Below are 11,230 nucleotides of genomic sequence, written 5' to 3' on the forward strand. Positions count from 1 at the left end.
TAAAATTGCTTATATTCCAATATTTTTCAAAACAACATACATAATATTTTATTTTCCAGAGATTTTGTATTTTGAAGTGTTGATATTATTTTTGAACCATTTTTATTTTTCAAGTGTTGATTGTATTTCAGAGATATTTTTTTATTTTAATGTGTTAATTTTATTTTTTAACCATTTTTTATTTGTAAGTATTGATTTTATTTTATAGCCATTTAGCCAAGTCTCTGTAGAATCATGTGTCTCTGGTAATGACATCTTCAATACAATTTGTTTGTCCCAGGCTTAGTTTATGGCCTGTAATGTGAAATTAGGCACAAGCATAAGTCTGGCAGTTTGTTCACCAAGTTACTGTGCTCTCTGAGAGGATCTGTGGTTTAAGTATTTGACATTGTTCCATGCCCATTGTTGACGTTAGTCTCTAACATAATGTGGATCATCTACCAGGAACACTGCAAAGAGCATGAGTTTCTGTAGTGTAGTGGTTATCACATGTGCTTTACATGCAAAAGGTCTCTGGTTCGAAACCAGACAGAAACTGATTTATTCTATTCATCACAAGTGTTTACTAAAGGTCAACAAGGGTTCTGTGGTGTCATGGTCTGTCCTCTGAATCCAGGCATCTGAGTTCAAGCCTCAGTTGAAATTTTCATGTTGCATCTCACATCATCAACTTTGGAACGTCAAACTGAAACAAAGCAGAGAAGTTCAGTTCCTGTAGTGTAGTGGTTATCATGTTTGCTTTACACACAAAAGGTCTCTGGTTCAAAACCAGACAAACATTTTTTGTCAGTTATGCATCTCTTGGGGTACAGTGAGACAACAAGAGCCTTCCTCTTTGGTGATGGTTCATTTGCCAATCGACTTCAATGTTGGCTTCTTTGAAATCGAAGCTACTTTACTTCAATTACCAATTGGCAGTTCTATGGCGTAATGCACTTGTGCCAAACATGCATTACACCATGTTTGACACATGCACCGTGCTCAAAAGTGTAATTTCTACACCATCCAGAGTGGACCAATATAGACACTTTCAAAATGTTGAATTTAACTCTGTAGGAGTTGATGGAACACTTCCAAATTTGCTGTGTACCATCTTTAGATATATATTAGACTAAGTTCTCAAAATGACCACTTTTACCTCTTTTTTTTATTTTGCCCTCTATCATGTGCTGAAAGAGTGAACGACTCCGACCTCTTCCTCACAGCCGTGTCTCATCTAATTTTGAGTTACTTATTACTTTCCATTAAACGACTGCCAAGACTGAGAGGAAACTTCATTACAGTTTCTATTATAGAAAGGCTTAATCAGATTTAAAGGAGCTCCATTATTATCTTCGATGCCTAAATTTTACTCCTACACAAGCTGTTTACTGGGTCCACTGCACCGCAGCTTTATTGTCGCGTCTGTTGTCCCCCGCTGTATAACACACGAACAACCTCTCGTTTGGGCTCAGATGCTGCGATGATTACTCACTCCATGCGCCTGACTGGACAGACGAACGTCCATCCGTGATGAAATTCGAAAATGTCTCATCCACTTAAGTGCTCTCTTATGATATTTTTACAGCTTCCGGTTTGTCCAGCCCACACACAGCAGCTAATGGCGCAGCTGTCATTTCGGTCCTCGGAGAAAAGGTTCAACGTTTCAGCTCTTGTCTCTCAAAGTAAATAAGAGACGAAACGTAGCTGAGTCGATCCACAAATTATGCATTTATCATCCGCTGTCATGTCAGAGTGTGTACATTGATTCATGTTGCTGGGGATGTGCGGCGTCTTCAAGCTTCTTGAAATTGTTCAGCCTCTAAAGAGTTGTATTGTGAATTTATGTGACAGACCAACACAATGGAGTAAATAAATAGAACTGGAAGGGAAAAAAGATACATTTTTAGCTTCTTTTTTTTCTCCAAATACATATCAGAGAAGAATAATATGCAAGTCTTTTAGGGTGCGTGTCTACCAGCTTTGCACTGGCCAAAGCTGTAATTTTGCAATTCCAGCTTACCCAAATTGCTCCTTTTTTTAACAGTGGTTTGATAACTGCTGCTTAAAGTAGTTTCTTGATCTTGACAGAGAACTCACTCTTCTCCAACAACATTCATAGTCAGCGACCTCAATCCATCAAAGCGCCACTAAGAGTGTGGGAACAAGAGATTCTCACCATGGATGTGCAACTGACAAACCTGCAACTTTGTAAAGCCATCATGTCAATATGGACTAGGAATGTTTCTGACACTTTGTTGAGTCCGTGTCATGAAGGATTATGACAGCCCTGATAGAAAGAAGGGATTTCTATTCCCTGGGCTAGCAGGGTGCACATTACATTTGTTCTGACGTGGCTTGAAATGCTGCATTGAAATCTCCTGACACCACTAATAAGGTAAAAAGATTTTTAAAAATCCCAAGCTTTAGTATCATTCAGTATGCCACATCTTAGACAGACAGAAGACACCGTTTTCATTTGTTTTATTCTTAGACAGGGTGAAAGAGAGCATCAAATCTAGAGTGCCTCAAACTTCCCTAGCTCATTCATAATTTAAAATGCTCCATTTAGAACACATCTCTGCCCTGGCCTATTTGGTATTCATATAAGTAAGTACGAGGCAGTGTATGATTTTTTTTTTTTTGGGGGGGGCACAGTATGTACACGAAAAACAAAAGTGCCAAAAACTAGCTCCCGGGGATGAGCTATTCTCGGAGCGATATCTGTCAGTACCTTCAAGCAGAAGAAAGTCTGGCTTTGACATAGACAGCTGGTGGAACCTTAGCCTGGTGTACATTCAGACAGAGGAAACGGTGACCCATTTTACTGGAAAGCAACATTATGTAGTAAACTAAAGCTGTACTATTTTAACTTTAGATCATGTGATTTGGCAAATCTTTTGTGCTACACAATGGACAACGGTTGTTATCTTGTTAAAAAAAAATAAAAAAAAAATAAAAAAAACATATATAAGTTGGCAGGTTTCCACGCCCGCATGCTTTAACAAAACAGGAACCACATGCGTTCATTTACCACCCACAAGCAACTCTGTTTCACTGTCTTCCAAAAGCTGAAAAAAGTATTCTTTGTTCGCTTCATGTCAGTGACGAGTCTTCTTTCACCTTATGAATTTTCTAGCTCAGCCTGTCAGAGTACAAAAAGGGATTGGAGTTTCTCCTCCTGCGCTGTTACAACAGAAATACTGTATAACTACCTGATGATGGCTGAGGCTTACAATGGGTGATGAATAAGTACCACATCTGTAACATTTAGGAGGGAGCATACTGACAAGCAAATAAAAACCCACATGTAATCAATACAAATGCGCTATGAGGCTCTCACATTTTCCCAAATAGCCTGCAGGAGTAATCTACAATTCCATTTGCTGCTGCAGGTAAGGAATTACCCTCTGTGTTTACTGTGACTGAAGCTGGTCCTCTTAGCATGAGCATTTGGAAGCAAAGAAATAAGCTCCAGGGTGCATGAACAGAAATGCCTCGAATTTCAGCCCTGGACAAGGTCTCACTGTTTGCTTCGATGTTAAATCACAGGGATCATAAAAACAGTCACACTGCTATATTTATCTCTTTCAGTCTGTGAAGTGTTGTTTGTGCTAATTGCTCCAAAAGCTCATAGCCAAAGCAGATGTAGAGGCAACTTTTTCTGGAAAAGAGCATTTGTGCGACTGCAAAATGCCAAAGTGGCATTTGCATACTTGTTTATCATGCAAACCTCAGGAGAGGGGTGTGCTACACAAAAATAGGAGCAAAATAGCTCAACTGAAATAGACAGAGTAATACAACACTGAAAAACATCCGTCCATCCGTACATCTGCTGTAGGTACTTCTCACATAGTTGCTTGCCCTGAGAATTGCCTTAATCCTTTTCAATGTAAATTCATCAAGTTTTTGGACATTTTTTTTAGTCCATATTCCCACGATAGCATCACACAGTTCCTGCAAATTTGTTGACCGCATGCAATGAAGGGGACTTTATGTTGCCAAAGGTGCTCTGCTGGACAGAGATCTGTGGAAGACAATGCTAGTACAACATTGCAACACTGCAATGCTGGTACAGTACAATGTTGCATTTGTTGCCTGTTTGTCAGCTTCAACTTTGTGTTTTCTCTCAGTTTTTGATTTCTAGAAGCTACATCTGATCTGGCATTGTGTTTAGCTGAGAAGTCCACAGCACAATGCAGTCCACAGTCCACTCAAACTACATGTACACCACCACCATGAAGCACTATGTTTTCATGAGTTTAACTATAGTCTAGTGCAGGTCAATATTATTTTGGGCTTCATTCTCAAAAAATAGTTCTGATTCGTCAGATCATATCTAACCAGCCTGTGCAACATCTAAATTTATTCAAATTATTGCACCTCACACAAGTGTAATAGATCAAACATCAGAAATGATGCTTTCTAGTATTTACTGTACAACTTAACTAACACCTCGGCTTAAAGCTGTCTCTCCTTATGCAATGTCTGATTGAACCATCAAACATAGAAGATGTAAACCTAAACGTGCACTTAAAATAAATAAATAAATCTAGCCTTACTCTTACATCACCAGATATTTTTTTTTTTTTTTAGAAACAACAGAATCATTTGGGTGTTTTGTGAGATTGGAAAATACCTCCAGTATTTTAGACCGCTGAGCACCTCCTCAATAGTCTGAACTAATCCCTGGATGATAAAATGAGAAGACAGGGCATGATTGCTTCCCAGTTCTCATATTAGTTCAATGAGCTGTGAGGCCATGCAGAGTTTACAGTGGACATTTTCATGCTTTTTTTTTTCTTCTAAATTTCTCAAACACTAAGTACTCAAACAGCCCTAGAATGGGTAATTGCTTGTGCTGTTATGGCTTTATACATATTAATATCCAGACGGACGGCTATTTGTAAGAAATATATGAATTTGTATTCCCTTCATCGGGATGAGGATCCACTAATTCAGTTCAGAGGAATCTACAGTGGGAATGAAAACATTTTATCAACAGGATTTGCTGTCATGTCAAAAAGAAAGTACAGGATGTTAAATGACAGGGAAACATGGGGTTTTTAATGTTTGCCTGGATGAACCAAGATTTATAGAATAAGGTTCTTAGGACAGGTTAGATAAAAAATGGAAATGTCTGGCCAATATGCACACCATACAGCATATCAGCATAAACTCACACCAACTATCCAGCATAGAAGTGGAGGTTTCTCATTTACCCTCTGAAGGCAAGTGCCTCCCACGTAAACGGTGCTGCTTTCATTGAGGAATTGAAGAGTATAAAATTAAATTTTCATTCCAAATCATAATACATGGATTATTAACTTGAAGCTCTGGCAGTGTCGGTGATGTGTACTATCAGTTTTACAACAAACCAAAAGAAAAAAGAAAGAAAAAAATTAAATGAACAATGTCACCTTAAAATATTATTCTAAGGGTTCACTCAACTGTTTCTGTTTCGCAGTTTGTAACTGTGCTACCTGTCATGTGCAGAAAACAATTACGCGTGTTTTCCAACCACAATTTCCTTCATTAATAAGCAATTACATTACACGCTCATTCCCTACTGGCAGATTTATTGTGATTGCATGGAGCTTTATGCAGATGTTGACACAGAGTTAATTGCTCCAGCGTTGCAAATCACCTTCTGTGGTCCTCCATGATAATTAAAGTCGCTGTCATGTTTCAGAGCCAGTGGCGTTACTGTCTTACATTACCAGCTGGGAATCTTGGTGCATTGCCTGGGGGGTAAACTTCACAACCTAATTTAAGTTCTATAAACCTGCTGTATGAGGAGACGACATTATCACATTATTTTATTGTGGTCCTGCTGTTTTAATTGCTGCAAGCGTTTACCTTTTTTTTTTTTTTTTTTTAAAGTATCTGTTTAGTCCAAAGCAGAATGGTTGTGTTAGGTACTTCCCTCATGGGAAGTCAAACCAGCTAACTTCCCATGAGGGCCATCCTGAAGCAAATTTCAGGACTCCTGAAATTCAAATGAGTTTAGATACAAACACAACTCTGGGATTAAACATGTAGTTCTTTCATATTCAGCTCTTAGATATATGTATCTAAACTCTAACCAGCATCCCTGATGCCTGCAGAGAAAATACCCATCCCAGCATGATGCTGCCACCACCATGTTTCAGTCGTGAGGAAGTCATCAGTCATCATGTTCAGGGTGGTGTGCAGAGCTAGTTTTCCTCCAGATGCTGCCTAGAGTTTTACACAAACGTTAATTTGATTTCAGATGAGGCCACAGATTTACCCCTAAGTAAATGTGATTTGTTTAGGGGTATTTGGTTAAATAGGGCAGAAAATGCAAGCCACACTTTTCAAGCCACACATAAAAAAAAAAAAAAGTTTAAACTATGTTTCATTTTAATTCCACCTCACAAGTAATTACTTTCTGATAGCTCAATATATAAAATCTCAAATAGATACATTAAAGTTTGTGGTTGTCACATGACAGAGTAGAAAAAAAGTTCAAGAATTTCAAACAGTAAGTATTCATTATCAACTTTTTATTTTTTATTTTTGGTGAAGTGACTGGAGCAAAAAAAAAAAAAGAGTGTTGCACACAAAAACAGAACAGCAAGTTAGGGTTCTCAGGAGGATTAATAATCTGATTATAACTTCATAAATGGAATATCCAAATTCACCTACAACAAATGGTTTTAAAGAGGAAGTAGATCTGCACTCATATCAGAAATGTAACAAGAACACCCTTTTCTTTTCTTTTTTTTTTTTTTTTTTTGAAACAAACATCTTAAAAAAGGAAGCAAATGAATGTGCATTTTTTTTCGGGCTATATTATTATTATGATGATGATGGCGGCCGGCCAACGTACATCCTCTTCCTATTTTGCTACTATTGGAGAAGGACGAATGAGAGCAAATGTAGCTGGGGGGGCGGAAGGGTGGGATTTAGACTGAAAAGAAGAAACCGCTGGCTGTGACAGCGACCGTTGCTTCCTCCCCCCTCCATCATCATCATCATCATCATCATCATCATCACCCGCCTCACCAGCAACAGCAGCTTCAGATTCATCGGCGGCAGAAGCAAAGGCAGAGTTGGTTAAACAGTTTGTAGAGGAAGAAGAAAAAAACAAGTAGTCTTGAAGAGAAGCTCCGCTTCAGGGGGAGGGAACATGGGGGAATGGGAGCTGCAGATGGGCAAGTGCAAGGATGAGGAATTCCGACCAAATCTGCTTTTATGACACAGACCTCTGCTTCATCCAGCATCATTAGGAATTCATTCAAGAACACCAGGTAAGATGTTTTTAAAAAATAACATGTTCTTACTCAAAAAAAAAGGGGGGGGGGGAGGACGAGGGGGGAGTTTGATGCAAACGACTGTCAGAAAAGATATGGATTAGCGATCCCTTAAAATGATATCATTATTAATATGGTGCTCGTTAATTAGTATTTTTATCCTGCAATTCGTGAGGAGAAACGATTTTGGCTGCTTTAAATTCACGGGCAATTAAAAAAAAAACACTAATTGCAGCGTTTCGTATATGTGCCTTAATTTAGACGCCTTTTTATCTTGTCATTTCTCCAACTTCCGTTTTTCATCAATTTGTATTTTAATTTTAATCTTAATGAAAGAGGACCAAACAGTCAGAAGTATCTTTCTGCCCCCTTGTGGTTTGGACTCATGCTGTTTTTATTTAATGTGATTCTAAAATTAGTGCTGGACTGACTGCAAAATATGGGCGGGGAAATAAAAATATGAATATATGTTAAATAAATGTTATTTAAGATATAAATCACTGACTCATCTGACCCCAGGATGCAAAATGTGATGAGTAAAGAATCAAACTAATTTTCCAGACGACTATTCCTGTATCCATTCTACACAGCGTATTCAGATGTAGCTTAATTATGGTGTGCCTCTCCATTCATCTCATACATGGCCCACATTTATGCATCAGCCCCCTCTGTGGATTCCTTGTTATGTAATCTCTTTCCCATCAGACTGCATCAGCCTCAGAGTGTTTGCTGTTTGGCTTCTATGAGCACAAATGTCTATCTTATTGAGATTTAATGTGATAGACCAACACAAAGCAGTGCATAGATGTGACTTGGAAGGAAAATGATACATGATTCTCAATGAAAACAAAATCAAAAATGGGAAAAATGTGACTTGAGTCTGCATTCATCCCTATTTGCTCTGCTACCACATAGAAATTCAGTGTAAACATTTGCCAATATAAATCACCAGGTTAGTGATTTATAACCTGGTGAGTTCAAGTGTGGATGAGGTAGCCTTGTTATAAATTGTGTTCTCATAAGACCTTAGAAAGAGCAGTTGTGAGCAAAAAAGGATCAAGACCAAAGATTACAGCAGACAGATCAGAGACGAAAGTGTGGGAAAGATGAAAGCTTTAAACATCTCTTGAAACACAATTCAATTCATCATATAAAAAAAATTAAGAGTATAGCAGAATCACAAGCCTAAATTGTAACTGTGGAGGAGTAGCAGAAATCCACCGTTCAGATAGAAAGTTATGTAGATAACTTTCTACATTCTAACAATAGTTAAAAAAAAAGAAAAAAGAAAAGAAAAAGAAACACAAAGCAGGTGATGACTCATCTGGGAAGGGAACTGATAAGTCTGTTGACAGGGTAACTATTAAATGCTTACTCCACCAATTTGTCCTTTATGGAAGAGTGGCAAAAAGAAAAGCCCTATTTGTAGTTTTCCTGAAGCTATGTAAGGGGACACAGCAAATGTGAAAAAATGTGATCTGGTTGTACTGACCAAGATGAAATACTGTGTTTTTCTGAAAACTAACATTGCTCATTCCTCTGAATGCACCACGGCTACAACAAAATATGATAATGGCACCGTTTTTGCTAAAAGAATGTCCATGTTACGTATGGACTTTAAAGGGGGTCAGAGTTAATAAGAAGATGAATGGAGGTAAATACAGGGCCATCCTAGAATGAAGACTAGAAAACACTCAGGACAGGGGTGAAGGTTCACCTTGCAGGAGGACAGCAACCCCAAACTTAAAGCCAGATTCACAATGGAATGGCAAAGCATGTTCATGGGTTAGACCACTCCAGTGAAAGTGTGGATCTAATCACAGATGAGAATCTTTGACAAGAGTTCAAAATATATGTTTGCATGTGCTCTACCCAATCTGACTCAATATTCAAAGAAGAATGGACACAACTTTCTGCAAATCTGGTAGACATATACCCCCAAAGACCTCCTGCTGTGATTAGAGTGAAAGTTGGCTCCACAAAGTGTTGACACAATATAATCCTGAAGTTAACGGTTATAATTTGAGAAAATGTGGAAAAAGAATATGTGAATATTTATGCAAGAGTCTAAATGTGTCTGTGGAATTTAAATAATGATTTTTACTTCACTGTTTTCCAGATAACACTATTTAAATACCTCATACATCATGGATGCAGCTTCAGCCTCCCTGCAGTTTGGATCAAAGAAGCGGGTCAAAATTCACCCAAACACAGTCACAGTAAAATATGCCACTCACTTCCCCCAGCCTGGTGACGAAGGGTACGACGATGCACCCTCCTTTGAGGATTTCGGTTCTTTTGCAGAGGCAAACATTGGAAAGAGACTGGTGTCTGATGCCAAAGGCAGCAGGACTTTCTTTGGAACCATGGAGACTCAGCCTAAGCAGCCAAGTGTGCAAAGAGACAAAGGGGTCGAGGGTCAGCTGGCCAGCTTTGGCGAAGCTAATGTGTTGGCCTCCAGAGTGACCTGGATGGCCTTGTTTGGGGCAGCAGCAGCTCATGGATGTGTGGCGCTAATCACCCGATTGGCGGCAGATCGCTCTAAGGTTCCCTCTCTCGAGCTGCTCTTCATCCGCTCTGTGATCCAAGTGTTGTCAATCCTGGTGGTCCTCTACTACCACGAGGCACCCTTCGGCCCCAAGGGTTACCGGCTCCGTCTCTTCTTCTATGGTGTGTGCAACGTCATTTCTATCACTTGCGCCTACACGTCCTTTGCCATTGTACCCCCCAGCAATGGTACCATCATGTGGCGAGCATCCACCACTGTCTTCAGTGCCATACTGGCTTTCCTGCTGCTGGATGAGAGGCTGAGCTACACCGACGTGGTCACGGTGGTGGGAAGTGTGTTCGGCCTGTGTCTGGTCATGGTGCCGAATGTAGCAGATGAGGAGAAGTCCAGGCTGGGGTTTTGGAAGGAGGCATTTGGCTATACAATGACAGTTATGGCAGGCTTGACCGCCGCCCTCTCCATGATTGTCTACCGAGCCATCAAGGAGCGCGTCAGCATGTGGACAGCACTCTTTACCTTCGGCTGGACAGGCACTGTCTGGGGTGCCTCCACCATGTTCATAATGCAGGAGCCTATTATTCCCCTGGATGGGGAGACCTGGGGCTATTTAATTGGGATCTGCATCTGCTCCACGGTAGCGTTCCTTGGAGTCTACTATGCTCTAAACAAGTTCCATCCAGCCTTAGTTAGCACCGTGCAGCACCTAGAGATCGTGGTTTCAATGATTTTGCAGCTGATCGTGCTGAGGATGATCCCCTCAGTGTACGATGTGATCGGAGGCCTTGTCATCATGGTCAGCGTGTTCACTTTGACCGGGGTCAAGCTGTACAGAGTGAGCAGGGCCATTCGACAGGATTACCAAGAAATCCTAGACTCGCCTATCAAATGAATCTGTCAGTCTATCCGTTTACAGTGTCGCTTGGTTGTGCAATCAAAAGAATGTCTGAATCTTCATCTGATGATTTTTGTATTGTTGTGCTGTGAACAGAGTGCCAGTTTGTGTAACTAAAGTCTTAATATTTACATGTGAAATAAAAGACAATTGTAATATTGTGACCATTTCCCCTTTCGTATAGTGATGCTTTAATGTCAAATTGTGCCACAGACTAAAATGTCAGCAAAAAGAGGCACGAGTGAATTACGACGCCACAAGGTGTTGATATAATCTTCTGTCGTCACACTGCCAAAACTGTGTAAATGTCAGCCCTGGAACCATTCATATTGTAACAAGGAATAAAAAAAGACAAAAAGAAAATGCTTCACTGAAAGACCTGATTTGTTGTTAGAAACTAAAACACAATGATTTATGCATAGGACGTTTACAGGTGTAAAAGTACCATGGTCTAAACCAGGGGTCACCAACTCGAGGGCTACCATCCTGTAACTTTTAGATGCGTCTCTGCTCAAACACACCTGGATCAAATAAACTGCTCGTTTCCAGCCTATTGCAGAGAGGAATGAATGC

The 11,230-nt window shown here is 39.8% G+C and overlaps 1 protein-coding gene across 1 annotated transcript; it reads left to right on the forward strand.

The window, feature by feature from the left end:
• Positions 1-6,892: 6,892 nt before the first annotated feature.
• slc35g2b (solute carrier family 35 member G2b) lies at positions 6,893-10,821 on the forward strand. Its single transcript, XM_007555562.2, has 2 exons — positions 6,893-7,253; positions 9,376-10,821. The coding sequence occupies exon 2, from the start codon at positions 9,404-9,406 to the stop codon at positions 10,652-10,654; it is 1,251 nt and encodes a 416-aa protein (XP_007555624.1). The 5' UTR covers positions 6,893-7,253; positions 9,376-9,403; the 3' UTR covers positions 10,655-10,821.
• The last annotated feature ends 409 nt before the right edge of the window (positions 10,822-11,230 follow it).

The sequence above is a fragment of the Poecilia formosa genome, unplaced genomic scaffold (genome assembly GCF_000485575.1).
Source record: "Poecilia formosa unplaced genomic scaffold, Poecilia_formosa-5.1.2 Scaffold71, whole genome shotgun sequence".
NCBI lineage: Eukaryota > Metazoa > Chordata > Actinopteri > Cyprinodontiformes > Poeciliidae > Poecilia > Poecilia formosa.

Coding starts and splice junctions, on each gene's coding strand:
- slc35g2b (XM_007555562.2), top strand. CDS start 9,404: ATGGATGCAGCTTCAGCCTCCCTGCAGTTTGGATCAAAGAAGCGGGTC.